Source organism: Ptiloglossa arizonensis, chromosome 5 (assembly GCF_051014685.1).
Source record: "Ptiloglossa arizonensis isolate GNS036 chromosome 5, iyPtiAriz1_principal, whole genome shotgun sequence".
Taxonomy (NCBI): domain Eukaryota; kingdom Metazoa; phylum Arthropoda; class Insecta; order Hymenoptera; family Colletidae; genus Ptiloglossa; species Ptiloglossa arizonensis.
The window spans coordinates 9,432,372-9,455,172 of record NC_135052.1 but is presented as its reverse complement, the minus strand read 5'-3'; the positions used below and the strand labels follow the sequence as shown (position 1 = coordinate 9,455,172).

The 22,801-nt window shown below is 38.4% G+C and overlaps 1 protein-coding gene across 1 annotated transcript in view; it reads right to left on the bottom strand.

Moving 5' to 3' along the window:
• Positions 1-6,632, bottom strand: part of Tis11 (Tis11 zinc finger protein) — a 40,751-nt gene extending 34,119 nt beyond the window's left edge. Inside the window, exon 1 of the mRNA XM_076313087.1 lies at positions 6,009-6,632. Coding sequence (XP_076169202.1) covers positions 6,009-6,065 — 57 coding nt within the window. The 5' untranslated portion in view covers positions 6,066-6,632. The remainder of the gene's footprint in view (positions 1-6,008) is intronic.
• Positions 6,633-22,801: the final 16,169 nt, after the last annotated feature.

Genomic DNA, 22,801 nt, shown 5'->3' with positions numbered 1-22,801 from the left:
TACCGAAAGAAAATGAGTTTGCGGGCGATTATAAATAGAAGAAGCACGAGACAACATCCATACGGATGTACATATATCGTACGTAAAGCGTGACAGTTCCAGAATGCATTTGCATAGGTAATTCACGAACGTTCATTAAAGAGCGACCGTCGACGAGCCCCACACTTTTACATAGCAACATTTATTTTAAAGCTGCCCAGTGAACGTATCTTATTTGGAAAGTCATTGTGAATATTTATGGTCGTAAAATTTGTCCACGCAACGACGGTCAGTTCTTTCGGCGTGCAGTAAAGCAAGGTGCACGAAACAACCATGAGCCCCTTTACCCTATTCGCTGCGCCGGGCCCTTTTGTTCGTGCAGTTTCTTTTCAGGAATATGAGAAATTCTTTCAGCAACGTTCCGCCACCGTAAAAACCACTCGACCGATGTCTCCTCTCCGTTCTTACGGTTAATGTTACACTTTGATTAATTCGTGCATTTCACCTTGCGAGTATCAACCGGTTCAACTTGAATTTTCCAATAATTAATTCCGAGTCGATTGGAGTACACCTGCTTCTTCGAACGTACGACGATTTTCTCAACATTAGAGAATTCTCCACGGAAAATTTCTCGATATTGTTTCTACCTAGATAAAACGTAACGAGTATTCGAAGTAAATATCTACGCGTTAACAATAGTCCCATTACTGTTGGAACTCGAAAGACCATTACTCCCGATTGATCCATTTTAATCGAAGATTACACGGATCTCGAACCGAACAACGAATTACGCGAAGCTGCGTAAAACCGAGTTACATAAAAATGAACCGTTAAATGGAAATGGCACGATAATATGTAAAATCACGAAGCGAAACCGTTTTTGCCCTATCGTATAAACTCCCTCGTTTCACGTTCGCGTACTGTAATAAATATACAAAAAAGTTAACTGTACATTTTCTCGAGCATTGCTGGACGTAATTTATCGACTTAGAGGGAAATAATCACGGTGAACGACCGAACATCGTCAAATTCGTGTAACGTACATTGCGAACCAGTAACGAACTATGCAAAGCGGTCGAATGGAATTCAACTCGCAAGTTCCTTTAAAAACGGGAGCAAGGTGCACGAACAACGACAGCAGCCCCTTTCCTGTGCACCACCTTTTTTTTTGTGCGGCCAGTTTCTCTCAGAAATATGGGAAATTCAGAGCAGCCTAAAAGGGGGACGCACCGCACAATAAATGCTACGCCTAACCGTACTATGCCACTGGTTGGTGCTAGTCTCCATAGAGCTTGGATGCAAAGAATGCTTTCTTCTTCCGTTCTATCCTTTTCAGCTTCTGTGCCTTCCCTTTTTTTATTTTTCACGTTTTGTAATTATTTTCGACGGATACTCCGCTCTTCGTTCAACTTTTTACACGTCTTTCTAATTGTTCAACTTCGTTAAATGTTTATCCTTTAAAAATCGTTAAAACCGATCGTACCTCTGTTTCTCAGTCCATCCTTCTTAGCTTCTATGCTTTCTATTTTCTATTTTTCATACCTCTTTCGCTATTTCTTATGTATATTTTTTTCCAGTTCTTTCCATTTATTCAACTCCATTAAATGTCCGTTTTTTGGAATCATTAGGACCGATCGTATCTCTGTTTCTCTTTTCAGTGTCCCTTGTACGGTCTATCTCTATTCTTTTCTCGCCACTATCAGGTTTCTCCGTTCCCACCCTGCCACTCTTACTCTCTCCCTCAATCTTTTCCGCACTTGGTTCTCTTTCCATCCAAAAGCAAATCCGAAGCAACAGGTTCCTACGCCTCTTGTATGTGTATGTGTGTGTCTGCATTCACCGAGCCGCTTTTTGTTGTCGATGGTGTGTGTGTGTGTGTGTTGGACATGGTGCTCGTTCAGGGCGAGGGGTTTCCACTTTTAGAAGAATCCAGACCAAACGATTCTATGGCGGGACAGATTCGATGGATGCTTTGTTGGATCTGCCCCCATCCTCAACCAGGTTGAGACTTTTCGAACAACCTGTCTTCTATAATTTTTCGCGATAAATAATCTCGGGATGTAATCGTCGTTCCTTCACATTTTATACGGTATCCGAATAAGTAATGGTATTTATACGAAAATATTTGAATTTATGATATAATATTTTGTAATAAAATGCCGAGATCGCCAACACGTGTTGGTTCAACATTCTGAGGTCATCCGTGTCGAATGGAAACCGATCGTCCGGAACAAAGGGACCGTCCTACGTCGTGGCTGCGATTTCTTAGAAGAGCCAACGGTGATCGACGAAGAAAGGGATCCACAAAAGATCCCAACGTCGATGGGAGCCGAGTCGTTGACATTATTATTTCATCTAGTCTTACAGTTATAAAAACACAATAGAGTATTTGTACTAGACAAATTCATAATAAAGATACGGTGACGTATCATTCTTTGAACCTAAGTAGTATTGTTGTTGATCCTAATTATCTAAATATAATTAGAATATCGTTTAATCGAACTTCATTCTCGGTTAATGCTTTAACTAATTAAAGCAAAGTAACATATATATTTTATTTATTTAGATATATACTTATTGTACGTTTTAATTACATTTAAATGTAGCACGAGAAACGTACACGACGTCGAATATATTTTTATTTACTTCTGTCGATTATCTCGGCCGGTATAAAACATCGTGGAAAGGAAGAAGTTGAATTTCTTCCATTATTCTATAAAAGTAAAACGATAAATGTAGGAAAGCGTGAGAACGACCGTTAAAATCGGTACACGCGCCTTAGAACCTTTTCTGGATCGCTAGAACGTTTAAGTGTAACCCTGTGCAAGTGCCGTCACAACCGAGAATACGTATTGTCGCTTAAGAGGTTACCACTTTCTGAAAGTAGATAAATTTTATCAACTTTAGTGCGCTGGAAAAAAAAAGGCTAAGAAAGTACAGTCGCCGTGACATGCGAACGTTCGAACGAAGGAGTGGTAGGGGAAAAAAATTATCTACAATCCGAAGTCCAAATTTCGTGTGGCACCTTAGACGGTCATCGACCACGAAAGTAGAAAGCCTTTCTCTATCGAACGAGTTTCGAAATCGCCGAGGAAAGTTACGAGCTGGTGTGTAGCTGAAAAGGAAAGAGGGGAAAAAGTCACAATAAAACTCGAACGTCGTACATTTGCCGGATGCGGTCCGTAAACAATGACGTCGAGTTCGTGTCGCGGTGTTCCTTTCATTGCCACGGAATAATTTCGGCCGACCCTCGTGGACGCGTTTTCATTTTCAGAATCCAAGTCACTGTGCTGCCACGTTCGTAGCAATTTCGAGCGAGTGGGTTTGGCGCGTTGCTGGAGCCATAATTTAACGCCGGCCAATCGCGATCGAAGGAAGTCAGTTAACACGTTCGCTGTCCATGACTCGTATACGGGTCATCCGAGTTCCAACTCGAACGTCCCGTGCCCCGTATACGGGTCACAAACGGATCCTACTCGCGAACATATCCCATACCCCGTTTACGAGCGCGCGTTCTTACCAACCTATACCGAACATATGTACTTACGAGTGGAACCACCTCTCGAGGCCCGGCTAGTGAACGTCTTAAGTCCAGACTTGGCTACGAATAAATGAATGGAGACTTGATTCACCGGGCAAACAATTTATAGAACGATCTAGGTATTTTTACTCGTGAACGCGCGCCCACGTGTTCCTTGCTTTCCGTTTGATATATTACCCGCGTTTTAAGTCTATCCATTTCGAAACGAACTCTTCGCGACGTTTATATGATGTGAACTTGTACGTTAAATATATACATAGACTAATACAGCACACGGATTGTTTTATACATATTAGCGAGTACGCGCACAATGGAATTTTTCAAAGCAGAGAAGCGTGGAAAATGTTCTTTGGAAATCTTTTCTCGCTATTTTGCATAATTATTGTAAAACACGGTCGAGATATAATTACATTTTGTCGTAATTTTCTTGATTTTCAACGATGAATTTGAATGGTTAATTTTACAAATGTCACCGAGTACCCCCCCTCCCCAATAATTAATTATTTAAATACCTATATAAGCGAACACCATTAGGTAACTGTCAAAAGGATAATGTATGCGAAGAAAAAACGTATCATTTTCCGGTTTTCTCGTAATACATAACAAAGGCATTTGTATTTGAATTACAAAATATCAAAGTACGATACAATTTTATTCTAATGTTGCCTCGATAATACCCATAATCAACGAAATAACTTTGGATGTGTGAAACCTACAAATATACATGCATTAACTATTCTGTGTGAAACATGATTTACAAAAATCAATCAGATTAATACGAAAAATGGAATACTGTCAGTCGCATTGCGTTAAAATGTGATAAAAGTTGTATGGCACGAGCGAGATTACGTGAACTAAATCTTTCGTAAAATTTCACTGAAACATGAAAATTAGTTTAAGATTTGCAATACTGTTGATAGCATAATCGAAAGATATATTTGTATCCTTCGTTCAAAATTATGTATTTTCTTAACAAAATAGTGGTCGATTGAATTTTATAAATAACGGTAACAATGGTTCAAATTAAACTTGATAAAGTGCTGATAATAACGTTACAGATTTTTGTCAATTTTCCCTACTGAAAATTCGAAAAGACGGTGTTCGATGATCGATAAAGTTAAAACGCAAATTCCCATAAGGAATAGCGATCCAAGATTTCAAGAGTCAATGCGAACGACGCACAACGGAAAAACACAAAAACACGTCGGTGCGAGTTCAACACGAAGCGAACAGGTCATCGCAAGTTCGAGCGAATCACCTACAGCGACAATAACAATGTCGCCTATGGAACAACTGACAATCGATCCGCCATAGACGAAATCGGCGATACACACACTCGATCACCACGAAAGATTATACGTATACCCCAGAAGTTGAATACAGACCGTCGAATTTACAAAATTTATCACAGGAACGACATTTACCGCAACAATACGCTCGACCTTTGACGTATTAACAGAAATAAAATTGAAATTTGTTCTCGTCCAAATTGACGCCAAGCCGTGGAAACGTTTACACCTGCTTTGGAAATAATTTGCGAACAGAAAGTTGGAATATTAAAAATAACTCATTTCCAACGAACAAATGCAAAATGGTTTTATTCAAAATAAATTCCAACCGTTAAACAAAACCGATCTTCGGATGAAAACAACTTAAACGAGAAACTCTTACGTCAGTAAATAAACATCTAGGAAAGAAATTGATGACAGAATTGAAAATATTTGTATTACCATCGTCCGTACCCTTGTGCGCCAAAGTAAATGTTTTCACCAAAGTTGATCAACGGTGCTACATAATATTATGTCTGTTTGGCAACGTCGAATTTCGAGAAATTGTAATTTCTTCGTAAGGATCCACGATTTCCTAATCGCAAACCCTGTTGGTACAAGTCCTAGCCACAGATCCTCTACCATTTCTACCCATTCCATTCCATATTTGTCGTCGGACAGGGCAATAGAACGTAGCAGTTGGAATAGAATACGTACCAACCAACACCGTTGCACAAATGTTTGCGCCACGGTACCAGCGAGTACCAGCGAGTACTACAACCGCCACGAGAGAATTCAACGCGATCGACTACACTATAGAATTTCTCAGTATTCGCGGTGCACGTGCTGGACAGCCATCTTTGCTCTTAGTTACTTATCGCCCGGTATTTTCGATTTTTCGAAACAATGAGAAACACTGTTCTCGATAATATAATCTTAAGTGAAAATGCGATCGCCAGAGATAACGATGAATTCCATCGGACCACAATGCGCATGTCACGCATCACCTGATTCTCAACGAACTCGTATCGTTCCAATTTCGTTTAGTTCAGATTTCTTTGCGTTAATATTTAATGCTTTCGTACCGCGCCGTTATTTATCCCGAGTTTTAACGACATTGAACGTTCGGAAAAAAAAAAAGAAAAAAAAACGTGGCCGTGGCGAAGACACAACGGGGACGAACCGATCGGTTTAACGACACAGTGGTGAAAAAATCTTACCTTGAAAAGATGCTCGCTACACTCGAACATTGGTGTGCTCATGACGGCAGTCGACATGTTCCCTCGATTTTACACAAAAAAAACACTGAAGCTAGTCGTAATCTTCTCGCGATCCAGCCGTAGCTAGCCTTCTTCCCCTTCCAGAGCAGGACGACGTGCGTTTTGTTGTACGAAAGCCAGTGAAAAAAATGAAAAACCGCAGTATATGAACTTCGAGAACACAAAACTGCCACTCCGATAATATATATGCTCGTGGATTTACATTGGAAGCACACCCGTTCGATTCTCTCAACGTGCGAGGAGACCAACGTGAACGCGAGCCAGATTCGCGGTATCAACCAATTCGAACGATCGACGAGCGTCTCCTCTCGCGTCGAACAAGCACGCTGCTCTCTTGTTTTCGAGATTCTTCGCTGCTATGGTTTGTCACGTGTCGAGATCACCGTGAAAACGAAAGACGATTATATATACCGGTGACAGAGTACGTGCGAGAGAAACTTGGCACTTTTTTTCGTATCGTAGAATCTTAGCGCGGCTCCCTTGGAGGGGGAAACTTGAAAGCTCCCGTTGGATCTTTCCTTTCCGTCTCAAGGAGATGCAGCTCGCAGGGCCTCCGAATGCGAACTAAAGATGCGTGTACCGCGCGACGGTCCGTGAGACTCGAAAGGCGGCACCGCGCGTTCCGCCAATCAAACCGCACGTCGCTGCCGAGTCATCCCCACCGCGTGGACGCGAGTGCTCAGTGGACTTGGCAACTGCGCCGGGTCGTCGGGCCAATCGTACAAAACGTCTATCTCTCCCTCGTTCTGCCGGTACAGGCAACCCCTTGGTCCACGGCGAAATTTTCGAACGATTCTCTCGTCTCTTCACCCCAATGCTTCTCATTGGTGGAGATATATTCGGGGTGGTTTTTCGGGTGCGTAGTAGCATGGCTGTTTTTACGCCGATCGTCCGCCTGAGAAATTTACGGGCCGCGTTCCTGCCGATGATTTTTCTGACAAACGCCGCACTAAAAATATCGCGCCGTAAATATAATTTATGCGTAATCTAACACACCTTTTTGGAGTAGAGATGTAAATAGCTACTCAACGAAGGTGTGCTTTATTAGTAATTCGAGGATGCAAGATAAATTGCGATCCTTTACACGTTTCTCCTCAGATTGATTTATCGTACGAATACGAAACTTGTTATTTAGGAAGCATACTTGTGAGAGCGGTCGCATTATTTGTAATGTGGTACAATCTATGCTGTTATCTCTCCGCGCCCACCTAGTGCTATCTTGTATTCAAGCGAGTAAAAGATAACGACGCTTAATTTCCTTCGTATTTTAAAATTTACGAAAAAAAAGAAAAAAATGGATTTTTTGAATCGTTGTAACAAAAACTGTCGAAATAGATTTCATAGCGAGGAATACTTTTTAATAAACTCCGGGTATGTCTGTACAGAGAATTGAATTTTCATCATGGACGAACAGTATTCGTTGGAACCAATCTGAAATGCAGTACCCCAAATATCGTTTACTCGAGTACGACAAATTTGCCGCGAATTTTTCTACAAAAGAAAAAACTTTGCCCGATTTTGGCGCAATGTATTTGTTAAGACGAGCGATAAGCGAGCGTTACGCCAACGTTTTAAAGACGACGTAACTATTTCAGTTGCGATATTCAATGCTCTGTGATCCGATAGCTCGAACGTGGCCGAGCGATGGAATACCGAGAAGAGTCGCATGAATGAAATTGAGCGTCTATTCATGCGCGATGTAAGCCGCAGATTGTAAATAACCACCGTCTACGCATTGTTAGCATTCGATTATACGTCAATCTCGATGTTCCGTAACAATGCAACATACCGATTCATGATAATACAAAAAACTCGTCAGTGGAATTTCAAACGGGCCGTGTAAAAAGCATTTTCATGCAGGCAATGTATATATTTTACGGAGCCCAAGAAATAATCGTACAAGAAAAACACGATGTAGATTTATAGAAGCGAAACCGCAAGTCATCGTTTTCGTAGACGGTGCACAAGGTTTTGCCACAATATTCGACAGACCGTTTGCTATTTAGAAGTGGATAATTAGACATAATTCTATAGAAAATTACAATGCCGTAGAAGACGATACGAAAGCTTGTAACTTTTTACTTAATCGATCGATGAACGTGCTACAATTTTTATAGCTCAACATGTAGCTACAATTTTTCAAAGTTCAAGTTTCTCGAAAAATATTCTACTCGCGATCCCTGGGAATTTCAATGTCAGATTTATACCATTAAATCCATGGAATGTTTATAATAATTAATTCTCGTTAAATTACATTTGAACTTGAGAACTTCTCTTGTATCCTTGTGTCTACTTGAAATTCTATTGCAAAACTTATACGATCTTTTAAGAAACGGAACGTAGACGTTTATGTTAAATTCTTTCGAAAGAAACTCGATATAATTTTTGAATGCATTTAAGAGATTAGCATTGCTAAAATTAAAATGAACGACAATTGGTCAATCGCAACGATATAGCGAAGTATCGACAATTTAGAGCAATCTTTAACACAGTGACAGCAAGATTACAGTCATAAAATGCCATTGAGATACGTCGAATACTAAATTATTCAGGTTAGATTGCAGTTTGCAAACATCCTTGAGCTAGCAAGGAAGTAATAAATGTAAGAGAAACATATCGCATTGATTAATAGTATTTATGATAAACAATGTTTCCAAATTTGAGTTCTCGAGACTTTTGGAGAAAGCATTCATCGTATTAGACAGGTATCCGCAGACTTTAACTATTTGAGATCTATCTTTCAACTGGTTTTTGATCTAAAATAACATAAATAGATTATTTAAAAAATCAGATACGTATGATTTGTAAATAAGAATTCAACCAAAAATACTAATCTCTATAAAGGTTCTAAAGGAACATTAATATATTTTTGTACGAGTAATTGCAAGCTGATGGTAACAACGGAAGATATAAACAGATTGAAAGTAACTCGTAAAACGATTCGAAATCGGCTGATCGAAATCGAACCAAGCATTATTAAAATGCATGGAGAAATCTCTTAAGATTGCCAAAGCTCCAGAAGACTTTGACATTGTCACGAATATTAAGCTGGATATTGAGAACGTACAATAAAATTTATACAGGCGATTACGTGTCAAAATATTTAAATAAAACTTCCTCTCGAGGCATATACTGAGTAACTGTAACCAACTACTTTCTTACATTCTTTTTATGTAGAGTAAACATTTATTAAATTTTTCTGTGCACGAATATCTATACAACGATGCTTTTCATTCACAAATCAATACAGTATTACGATTTACAATGGAAATGGAGATTTCAATTCGTTCATAGTGCACGCATGTTCCACAAAGAGCCCGCATATCCCGGACTGATACATATACGTACAGTTCGGCCACCATAACGAAAACTGACTCCCATTAGTCGTTATATATAGCTGCATGAGAATCTGTTTGGGGTTAAAAACATTAACCCTTCGTTCTATTGGGGTTCTGCCGCGCGAACGCCCTCATCGGTCCGTATGTTATGGGAAAAATCGACACCCCCTAATTGGACGGGGTCTGACTCCTAGACCGTTATCAAACGGTGGTGATTATTATACGATGACCGTGATCGGATAAAAATATGGAATTTTTGTTACACGGACAATCCGTCGTATATACGTTCTTTTTTTTTGTGACACAGGAAATCGTAAAGTTCAACTTTGATGAATCATTGAACAGGATTGACGCGAACGTAATCGTCCACTGTTCTGGATCGCAAATTGCGATAACACCGGAGTCTCTTTCGTCAAACAGTATTAATTTCTATATATTCCTCGTTTGGTTTGGGGTTTTACCGTGTTTTCGAAAACACGCGATACAATCGAAAAAAATTATTTATCCAGAATTCGTTCAAATTATAATATTCCTTCCAAGAAAATAGTATCCGCGATGATAAATCATTATTTCCGTGAATTCGTTTCCTTATTTTGAAATAAAATTTATTTTTCGAAACGAATCACTAACTTCCCAGTTATACTATTTACTTTGGTACGTATTTTATTAACTCGATTCAATTTAACTTAAAATAAAAGACTACATTTTCAACATATTCAAATACTGAAAAAGCTGTCTGGCATAGTTGTGACGTGGAATGACGCGGATCTTTATAAGTGCTTCCGGGTTATTAAATACCTATTAATTCGGTTTTGAAGATTTTAATAAAAAACTCATTTAAAGTTAAGTAGTAGTCACACTGATGGACAAAATACACGAACTAATATAAACTTGTGAATAATCATGAAAAGTATTTTATTTCACTTTAAAATTTCTGTCTTATTTAAGAAGTTTCGAGATACCGGCAAATTTGTCCTTACCGAGTCTAGTTTAGCAATTATTTTAATCGTGTGAGATTTACTTCAATTCACAGACCCGTGTGTCACGAGTATACAAATATTACTTTTACTTTTTAGATTCAAATTATATAATTCACTGGGTTCACGAATTCTACGAACAATAGAAACATTCATTTTTAGAGCAGGCTAAGGAAGATTAATTACGTCTAAAATACTTAGAAGAACTTGTCGGAGAAAATTCTAATATTGCAAAATAATGACAATCTGTAACTGAATAGAAACCTTGCGTGTGAGATTTTCCGCTGAACTTATTTAAACTGTCCATTAATTTTACCAGTACACGAAAGAAAGATTCGGTATGCGTCATTAATACGACCGTCATACCATTCCCATTATTAATCCTTCATTACCTGACAAGGATTAAATGCTCCTTTGCTCCTAATTGTACTTTGCCCATAATTTACTACGGGCTATTATAAAATCCTTTATACAAACCATAACACAGTATAGGTTAAATAGAATTTTCAGGTCAACGTGAGTAAGAGTTTCGAGTATTTGACCATTAATGAATATTTTCATCGACCATTAATGGATATTTCTGTGATTCTTTTTTATTTAAATCGCTCCATTTTCTTTGATAAATGTTTATATTTAAGCTTAATCTTGTACAAATAGTGTATTAGTTTATAACGAATTATAAGCGCGAATTTGTGAATATTGTAAAGTAATTAGAAAATACAATAAAAATATGTATTAACGTTCGGGAATAAATCTCTTTTTATGAGAATCATTTCCCAATAATTAAATGTAATAATCTACCACAATTTTGAAATAATGGATTTTTTATTATTTTCAGGCAAAAGATTCCAACATGAATTATTAATATTTTTAAATATAATCGGAAGTTCACACTACTGCATATTGATACCGGACATAATATATAATACTACCAACCTTCCTGTAATATTCTCGACAAGTCTTTCTTTGATTTCAGATACGTTTATCTTGAAAATTTACTGACACGTGCAATCTTACTTATTGCATATTTATTTATATTATATACATTACCACTCAAAAGAATTCAACCATTTGTTATGTTTATGCTTGATAAAGCGGTCAGAGCTTCATTATTATTTTGAAAAAGATAATAGTATATACAAAAATACCTCTAGTGTACACAAGTGTAGTTAAAATATGAAACAAAATTTAAATATTTTATTATATCGAAGAGAATCCCTGTTGTAGAAACATTTATTCTTGAACGTAGGAAGCAATACATATTATTGTGTCAATAATATATATATAATTTTATTCTTTTCGGGAAAACAAATTTTTGTAATAAAAATATATCTAAGATGAAAGACGCTATCACATATTTTCGGTAAACCAAATCTTTCGAGCGATAGCGTATATTCATTGTAAATTTTACAGTATAATGACAATTTAAAATATGTAAATATTTCAAGATAAGATAATAAAATCGCTTCAGAAAATTTGATCCGTATCTTAACTTGCATTTTTCAAACCAGACTAATACGTGTTCGGTGACTTACGAAAGGTAAGCATGTGTGCCAGTATCGGAGATGGCAACAGTTTTATCTCGATAAAGGTCTCGAATAACGAATAAAAAATAAACAACTTTCTACACGCTACTTGTCGAATCAAAATTCAAATTTGAATTACAAAATGAAATGCGTCACAGTGAACAAATAGAAATTTAACTGTCCAATCGAATAAACATCGCGAATAAATCTTGATCCGTCATCTTGCAATCGAATAAAATTTTGCCTCTCTTGGCCAATATCCCGGAAGAGGTTAACAGCGTATTTAAAGTCAAGTTCTTTTTCGTTCGGAGGTTTAATTGAAATTCTTAAAATTGAAAGTGTACACATTGTGCATTGTGAAATTCGTTATCAAAGAATGAATCTTTAATGGACCGCTTTAAAAGTCCATGTACACCGTGTTCGACCTTTTCGTAGCACTTGACATTGCGCCTCCATGAAACCGGCAGTTGCCTCGCTTCCTACTTGCACGACCTCGCACTCGAACTTCCGACTTTCCCTTTGCGGAATGTTACTTCCTCCTTCGATTGATACGTCGTCACAGCTGCCACTAATTTCGCAAAAATCGGTTCCCGTTCACCAAAATGTTCACCGAAAGGAGACAGCGTATTGTAATTATTGAGCAAGGGGCTAACCGAGCTCTCTTCAAACGGATACAACCGATTACCGACGAACATTTACAGAGGGCGTTTCTGATAATCAGAATCCTCGCTAATTCGAACGCTGAGTCATCTTTATTGTGTTTGGAGAAAACTTCTTTCGAGACTCTCGCACGACGAAGAGAAATTGATTCGTGAATATCGTTCCAAAGACTTTGCTCGACACAATGGTATATTAATTTCCATATTTTTCGTTCGTCAGTTACTGTTTCAGGTATGCGCCGTTGCTTTCCGCTATTAGGATCATCAAGAACGAATCGAAGAACGTTGTTACATTACGCAGTGACCTTATAAATATTTATTACACTCCTAGCTCTCGAATTGGTATTTATGAGGCTAAACACTTTCCGTTCTGAATGCAAACTACTTAGAAACCAGCTATTTGCTACAAAGGACTTCGCAATAACTTTTGTCGCTAACTTCTAACGAATACCACACCCCGTACGAGATTTGAATCAATTTTGAACCGATGGATTTCTTATTTTCGTATTCGCGCGAGAAATTATATTTACGATAACGTTCGTTCGAACGTTGATTAAATAATTGCATTTTCTGGAATTTAATCGATGTAGTAGTAGTGCTAAGTATCTCACGGTATATAACAGATTGAAAAACCAAGTGCTTCTAGAGTTCAAGAATGCCAAGTACAATTACGGGCAAGTCAAATCCAGTAATAAGTGACATCCACTAAGGTAATACAGTTATGATGACAACGCAAAAACAAGCAAATTATACAGTCATTAATGAAAGCTGTAAAAGTATGACTGTCGGAAATATTGTGTGCAATGGGTTTGGAATTGCTTTGTTTTTTTAAGATTTCTTTGCTCCAAAACTTACTTTCACAAATTGCGTGCCCGTTCCCTCGTTTTTAATAAATAGAAACGTAAATACCATGAAATCGTTCCTGAAATAATTTCTCTGTTTATTGTCCCCGCTCGTCTTTGCCAAAGTAATATTCTAAAGAAATATTTAATTTAGTTCGATTTTCCATTTTCCTAATTCTACTTTCAATACATTGTACCGATGCATCTGTCCGTTGTATCTACATACAAGAAAAGGAACACCATGTTCCATTCGCTAAGAGTAAATAAATTTTATAAATTTGTTATTCCATTTTTTCGTTTTCAGATTTCAAACACTTAATTTCGATTAAATTAGTTGTACACTGTTCTTGGTCGATTTCTAGGTTACTCTGTGGTATATAATAATAATATACAAAATTTCTCGGTGAGAATTTGCGTGACTCGAGAGATTCTACACAAATTAAGTGCATCAAATAGTTCAGTTTGATCCACTTTTCTCTCGGGACTCTCACTTCTCGAACGATGTTTTGACGACACAGCAGAAGCGTAAAAACGGCCAGAAACGAGTTGCAGCGTGACGTCACGTTCCTCAGCGTGTGACATTTTCAGTATGGCATTTTCTTATTAGCCGGCACACTCTCATCTCGTAGATCCTCCTCCACTTTTCTTAGTCGCTCTCATCTGAAAGGAACGCACACAGAGTCGAACAAAGGTGCTCGTACTATACAGGGTGTCCTTGTAACTCCTGGCACAACCGAAAGGGGATGATTGCCTCGTGCAAAAATAAAACGAAAATGTAGACTAAAAGTGTGTTTCGTAATGGTCTTCCCTTTCGAGGCTTAATAAATTCCACAAATGTAATTTTATACTTTCAAAAAGATCAATAGCTATAATTTGAATACTGATTGTTAAATATACGTAGAAACAAATTTATGTAGATTACTGCATTGCACATTATCATATATTAATATATATAAAATAAATTGTGAATTATATATATATTTTATAACCTCCGCTCTAAGTTTTAAAAGAAGGAATTTTTGAAAAAACGAATCACATTTGTGAGATTCATCGAGGCAAATTTTTGTTATCGTAGCATATTACTTTGAAATTAATTATCAAACGTAACAAATTACACGTCTCGTTGAAACATTTAATCTTTGCTTTTCTGATCGTTTCAAAGTTACATCAAATTTTGTAAACAGCATATTATTTCTCTTTTTTCAAATTTTCTTGGATAAAAATAAATTTATTGTTACACAACGCATCGATGTGCGTGGTTCGAAATAAGACTGTAAATCTTTTTATCGAAAACGACCGCCGAGACGTCGGAGTTGCTTCGAAACCACCTCAAAATACTTCAATACTTCTTTTTTTACGTTTCTCGTGATTTACTGTTCCACCTCAATCATAACCATCTGCAATTACTCGCATTTTTATTTTTACTTTTAACTTTATTATCTATATTTTCATCGCACTCGTCGATTTTAATAGCCGTATAATTTCTCGCGGTTTATTACCCTGCAATTTCGATGATAAGAAACCATTTCTCATCTTTCACGATTTGTCACTACCTACTTAACCTCGTACAATTTTAATTAAAGATAACGTACTTACGTTGCATCTATACCGATAACCGTGAAACGTTATTAAATAATGCGAAATATTGCTCGAAGTAATATCAAACATATAAAAACTCTATTACACATTCACCATTCCAGAGGTGCTGTTCGAATAAAATATACACAGTACCTCGTTCTGTCTCTAAATCGATTTCGTTTCTCGAAGGATTTTCAAATCGACGAATTCCGTTGAGAAATGATTGTCCTAGGTTTGCAACGCTCTCGAAAACACACACATGAAACTTTTCGAATCCTTGTGGTTCGTTCTCACGTTTCGTTTCAGAGGTGCTGTTCGAATAAAATATACACAGTACCTCGTTCTGTCTCTAAATCGATATCGTTTCTCGAAGGATTTTCAAATCGATTAATTCCGTTGAGAAATGGTTGTCCTAGGTTTCTCAACGTTCTCAAAAACACACAAATGAAACTTCTCGAATCCTTGTGGTAACGTTTCATTCTCACGTTTCGTTTCAGTTGTGCTATTCGAATAAAATATACACAGTATCTCGTTCTGTCTCTAAATCGATATCGTTTCTCGAAGGATTTTCAAATCGACGAATTCCGTTGAGAAATGGTTGTCCTAGGTTTGCAACGCTCTCGAAAACACACACATGAAACTTTTCGAATCCTTGTGGTTCGTTCTCACGTTTCGTTTCAGAGGTGCTGTTCGAATAAAATATACACAGTACCTCGTTCTGTCTCTAAATCGATTTCGTTTCTCGAAGGATTTTCAAATCGACGAATTCCGTTGAGAAATGGTTGTCCTAGGTTTCTCAACGCTCTCGAAAGCACACAGATGAAACTTTTCGAATCCTTGTGGTTCGTTCTCACGTTTCGTTTCAGAGGTGCTGTTCGAATAAAATATACACAGTACCTCGTTCTGTCTCTAAATCGATTTCGTTTCTCGAAGGATTTTCAAATCGACGAATTCCGTTGAGAAATGGTTGTCCTAGGTTTCTCAACGCTCTCGAAAGCACACAGATGAAGCTTCTCGAATCCGTGTGGTAACGTTTCATTTTCACCCTCCGGGGGCCCCCGAGTGAAACAAAAGCTCAACGTCGCCAGGAAGAAAGCATACTTTTTAGCTGGTAACGGTACTCGAACCGATGTACACGATTTGTTCTGTACTGTTTACCGTACACTGAAAAAAGAAGAATGCGAGCCCCGTTGAAAGAAAAGGCCTCCGAGCGACCGCGCGGGGTTCTGTTTAGCACGTGTACACCCGTGTCTCTCCTTCTACGCGACAATAATAATGCGCGCATACGTGCCGTCTGTACATCTGCTGGACACTTGGCTAACTTTTCCCTTTTCTTCCTGCCTCCCTTTGTTACCGTATCCTGTCTTTAATCGCGGTAACGAGACGTCTCTCGAGAGAGAGAGACGTCTTCACGGACACTTTCGAAACTTTCGACGATGGATTTTGTTCCAGTTGCTCGTTTCTTGTTCCGCGGCGGTGCGCATATCGAATCGCTTTTATTCGAAATAGCCCGCCGGAGAACGGTAAAAATCCCCTCGCGATTTCAATATCGCGGCTATACCTTTATCCGGCCACTTTTAGGCCGGTATCGAAAACGATACCGGTATCGTTCACGCGTTGGTCCCAGTGACGGATCGTTCGCTCGCGGGACCCTACACACGAGAAGTCTCGAAAATTAATACCAATTCGTGCCCGGTATTCGTCTATTTATTTTCGACTCCTTTCGCGTAAATATTCTTTTGTAAATATTCTTCCTCTGTACTTGTGACTTCGTCCTGTTGCACAAACGAAACGTTTGATACGAATTCGTGCCCGGTATTCGTCTATTTATTTTCGACTCCTTTCGCGTAAATATTCTTTTGTAAATATTCTTCCTCCGTACTTGTGACTTCGTCCTCTTGCACAAACGAAATGTTCAATAAGAATTCGTGCCCAGTATTTGTCCATTTAACTTTTCGTTTGTGCAACAGGACGAAGTTACAAGTACGGAGGAAGAATATTTACAAAAGTGTGCGCAAGTCTTACAATACGATCGATAACGAATCTGTCACCGGTTCTCGCGTAGCGTTAAATGCAATCGATATCTCGAATGTTAATTTTATCAAAAATTCCCACCGAGCGAGGAACATTGGAAATTTAATTTCCAACGACTTTTATCGTGTACGAGTTCGTTGGGAAAGTAACTATACGCATAGCAGTGCACAATTTACGATCAGGGTCTTCCAAAACTCTCTCTTTTGGAAAGAATTGTACAACGTTGTTTAACTCATGTTTTAGATCGAGGCACCTTATCGATGTGCTCCGAGTTTCATCGCGATCGCTCCAACCGTCTGTTCACGATTCGATAATAAAGACGCAAACAGAGCTGTGTTCTTTTATCTTGGTTATTATCGAATCGGTAAAATATTTGTATAAAATGAAAAAGTTTCCAAATTTCCAACCGATATGTAAATTTTCAACGGTAAGGAAGATAGCGTGGACAGGTTTACGGTCGATGGCCCCCGTAACCCCCTTTCTCGGTAAAAATTTTGCGACGCGATGCAGGTTATTGTTTAAAACGAGTCACCGTGTAGATACGCTGCAAGTTTTGTCGCAATCGCTCCAGCCGTTTTCCTGTGATGCGATAACAAACAGACAGACGCAATTGCGTTTCATTATATTTACATAGATCGTGTACTTTGCAAATAAACGAAAATATTAGTTACTGTGCTAATATTTTGTTCAAATATAGTTCACGCTGCCATTCTATTTCTTGCGCCGGTGATCAAAGTTTCTTACCCCTGATACGCGAGTAATTTTATTTATAAAAACGATTCGTTATACATACGTGTACTTCATTTCAATACAGATTTTAAAATCATCGATTCGTTCGCATTCTACCGAACCGACTTCTAATAAAGACATTTCCATAAGTATATCGAAATATAATATTCACAGCGGTGCTCTGGATAGAAAATAATGCGCGAAAAACCGTCATTATCGCGATTCTATTGCTAAACGAACATCATTCTTCATTTCCATTTTTGCATCAACTTCTCCGTCGTTGCAGTCGGTAAGTGTTTCTCGCGCACCGTTCGAGCGGTACTCGGTCGAAGTATTTTCGCTAAAAATTTGTCATTATTTTCCAATCGTATCGTTTTCTCAACATTCCGTTATTTCGTTTCTTTATTTTTAAACACCGCTCCCGTGTACCGTACCGTTTCGAAATATTTGAACAACCTTTGGCTTGGTTGCGTCAATTCGTTCGCTCGCCATTTCTTTCTTTCTTTTTTTTTTCCACGAGATGGGTAGGTATGCACGTATTCCCGGGACACGTATTTCTACCTACGTTCGACTCAAACCGTGATAAGAGATCTGGGCGTACTTCGACGCGCACGATCGATCCCATTTTCGGTACGCCGACAGCTTGTACGCGCAACCGTTTCCTCGCGCCACAATGTAACATAAATCGTATCCGTTCCGAAAGATACCCGAGAGATTTCATTTTCCATTGGCCGGTCCAATCATCCCGGGCTCGCATTGTTTACAAACGACAGGAGTGAGTTAGGAGGCCGCGTAGCCAGCAATTCGCGAGAGAGCCACGGCGAGCAGATAGCCGCCGCGTATCGCGGAGATCGGAGTCGAATCGATAGATCGGAGCCCGAGATCGTTCCAGGAATCGTTAAAGGCCAAGGCAACGACATGCAGCCAGCCGGGCATACAAGCGATACGGGTAAATGCACGCTGGCAAACCGGACGGAGCGGAGCGGAGAGCCAGCTCTCGCGTAACGCCAGCGCACGGTAGCTTCTCGCGCGAAAAACTTGCCGTTAACCCGCTCCGACTTCTTTACGCCGAAGCGAAAACTGGCCCCTCGAAACTACACGCGGAACTCCACTACTATACGTTCATCTGTCCCTGGATAGACAATTTTCAAATTTTCCGATACTGTTGTACTTCAATGAGATTCGCGATAATTCGGATAGTATGTTTTTGGTACCGGCTCGACCATGTTGCAACGGTACTCTGACGATTGTTCTTGAGAAATGATATTGTATTTTATATTAATGTATAGGTTTCCAAATTTTTCGGTACTATTATATTTCTATGGGATTGGAAATACTTTGGACAGTAGATTTTTGGTATTGGTTCAATCGTGTTGTAACGGTACTCTGGAGATTGTGCTTGAGAAATGAAATAATATTTTATATTAATGTATATTAATATAATTTTTTCCAAATTTTTCGGTACTATTAGATTTCTATGGGATTGGAAATACTTTAGACAGTAGATTTTTGGTATTGGTTCAATCGTGTTGTAACGGTACTCTGACGATTGTTCTTGAGAAATGAAATAATATTTTATATTAATGTACAGGTTTCTAAATTTTTCGGTACTATTATATTCCTATGGGATTGGAAATACTTTAAACAGTAGATTTTTGGTATTGGTTCAATCGTGTTGTAACGGTACTCTGACGATTGTTCTTGAGAAATGAAATAATATTTTATATTAATGTACAGGTTTCTAAATTTTTCGGTACTATTATATTCCTATGGGATTGGAAATACTTCAGACAGTAGATTTTTGGTATTGGTTCAATCGTGTTGTAACGGTACTCTGACGATTGTTCTTGAGAAATGAAATAATATTTTATATTAATGTATAGGTTTTCAAATTTTTCGGTACTATTATATTTCTATGGGATTGGAAATACTTCAGACAGTAGACTTTTGGTATTGGTTCGGTCCTCGAGACATAAAACAGTATCTTATCAGTGTATAGGTGTTCAAATATTTCAGTATTATTTTCCATTCCTATAAGTTTGGATATACTTCAGAAAGCATAGCCCCCGATAATAGTGTATTCGCGTTGCAACAGTATTTCGACAATTGTTCTTAATTTCTCTTCGAATATCGCCTCGTGAAACTTTGCACATTTATACCTAGATATTTCAAAGAAATGTTCTTTTCACCGAGAAATATTACTTTATCGAACAAACATATTGTTCGCAGTAAATCTATGAGGAAAAATGCTGTCCCGACGACCTTGATTCTTTCAAATTCGATCGATCCGAAACGAACAAAAGTAGCAAGTTTCGAGTTCAGCACTCCAAACGGAGTAACGTAACAAAACCTCCAGAAACGACGATACATCCGAGAATAATTGTACAAAACTCATCTTACTCTTAAAGTTCGGAAAAATTGAAACGTTATCGAGTTTCGGTATTAAAATTCCACCATATTGTTAAATTATGTATATCATTCATAGGATTATTTCTCGTTTAAAAATGCTTCGTTTCGACCCATTTAAAAAAAAAAAAATAATTCGAATAAAATTAAAAAGTCCACGAATATACCTACAACACTCCGCGTGTTCTTATTCCAAAACTTCTCGTTAGAAAAAAAAAAAAAAGATTTTATAATTACCCAGCTAATCGCACTCCTGATAAGAATCTTCCCTTAATCTCATCCGACGATCAATTATTTTCTTTTAATTCGCGCGGATGCTCGCGTGTTTATTTCGAGGAAACGCGATGTCGCGGAACGGTTGCTATCGCGGGCCTCGTATCTCCGGATGTCTCGCGATTTTGATGCCGAACGCGGCTCGCGAGGTCACACGAATGGAACATGAACGTAAAACCGAAACCGCTATTATCGTACGAACTTAACCGTATCGCGTACGCCACGACTTCTCGTTCAGAGGTTTCGTTACGAAACGACGTTGCTGGTACAGGTTCCAGTCCGCGATGCTGGAACGTTTTGCCGTGGATAGGCGAATTACTCGAGCGAGCGATTCAACACCCGACTGTCCGCCCCATTTCGTACGAAACCTTTCGCCTGCCGCCAGCCCCGCTTTATTGTAACACCGTTTGGTCCAACAGCCCGCGAACCGTTACGCGTAGAGGGAAAAATTGTATACGTAAAAATTGCGTTTTTCTCGAACAACGAATTCACTTACACGATCAACTTTCACGAGCAGAGTCGTGTGAATTCACGCGGACGCGAAAGCGATCAAGGTTGGATTCGCGAATTCACGCGTACGTGAGAACGGCCGTGTAACCGTTACATTCGCCAACTCGGTTCGATCGGTAAAGTAAAAATCGAAAGACGACTTTCCGGTTTCTAGAATTACACGTGTCTCGATCTCCGATCATTTCCCTTGGTAATTTGGTCAATTTTACAAATACGAGCAAGAATCGTTAACTAATCTATCGAGTTGTCACTACGTTACGTCGTTGTTACCGGTATCGGATAAACGATACAAAATGAATAAACATTGTAGAATTCTATTGTCGATACATTATGCACGCTGAAGTTTGTATTGTTCTTTTGCTACTTGTTATGTTAATAAAATGCTGTTTGAAAATGTTTGCATTCGGTGGTATAGTAGTAATACGTTTTAAATTGTAAATGTCTCGGTAAACGAAGAATCGTTTTTTGCCTGCACTTCTGATCGTAATTTAATGCTGCATCATGTAGCATTTATCGCATCCTTTTATCTCCAAAGCAGAGTCAAACATATAATTGACCGGAAACCTTTGCACCTGTCTGTATTATGACTTACGAAAGATTGTGAACTTCATCGTGGTACTTTTTAAACTAATTATAAATCCAGCGAATTGCGTGTTTTATGGTTAAATATTTCAACGACACTGTAATCGAATAACCGAGCGTTACAAATTTCATACTCGAGGTTAAGACTTTACGCGAAAAAGTTCAATTGTACGATACGGTACGTGTCTCGAGCGCCAAAATTTGAATATTGCGTTGCACGAAGATCGCGATACTCACCGTATTTTACCACTTGTATTTTAATTCATTTAATTTCCACGTACCGCACGATTTTCCATTTTCTGCGCATCGTCCAATTTCAATTGCTACCTTCTATATTGTTCCAGATATGGTGCGAAGAACTCGTAGAGCCGATACCCTTGCTTGTAATTCTGAATGTATTACGCAAATATACGTACGTCGTGAAAACATTCGTGTTATTTTTCAATAATCGAAATCGAACAGCGAGACGTATGCAAATTTTCAAAGTTTCCCTCGCGTCGGGGTTTATTTTTGGATACAATAAAACAAACGTGCTTGTAATATTCGTTGGTAGCATTTTAGAGAAAGTACGTCATAAATAGCATTTTAGAGAAAGTATGCTATTATCTAATAAAGATTAAAACGTTTTGTTCACTTTTTCTTCAAAATTTTACACGCTTTAACGAAACACCGATTTATACTTTCGTTCGATACGAGCTATAAGATCAAAATTGGAACACAATAACGATTAATTGGACCCGTACAACCGCGTATCGTTCGACCCGTTTCGAACATCGATTATAAATATGCCAACGAGTCTCCAGAATTGTCCATTTACGATTTACACTTACGTTATATAAACCGAAATACTTTTTCTAAGTTACGCGTTACAACTCGCATTATTTTTCTTTTTTTACATTTTATATAATGCCCGATAATTTATCTATCCCGCTCACCGACCTCGTTCTTTTTCAAACAGTTTTGCGGTACAATTAGTAGACGTCTGTGTGTGCTTACGTATTATAAGAGATCACTTTCTCATTCTGCCGCATTTTTAACGCCTGGCGCCACGTCGATCACAACTTTCACATGTCGCATTAATTTCGAATATGCGATAAATTCGTGCATTACGCAACACCTTGCTACTTTTTTCGACGATCATTTCTTTCGCGCGATCGAACAGATTCGTAAATCAGTCGGGATCGATTTTACGCAAAATAAATTCTGAATATTCAAAAGAAGCGATCACACCATCGGTATACAACCGACTGAAAAATTGGTACCGACGATTCAAAGAAAA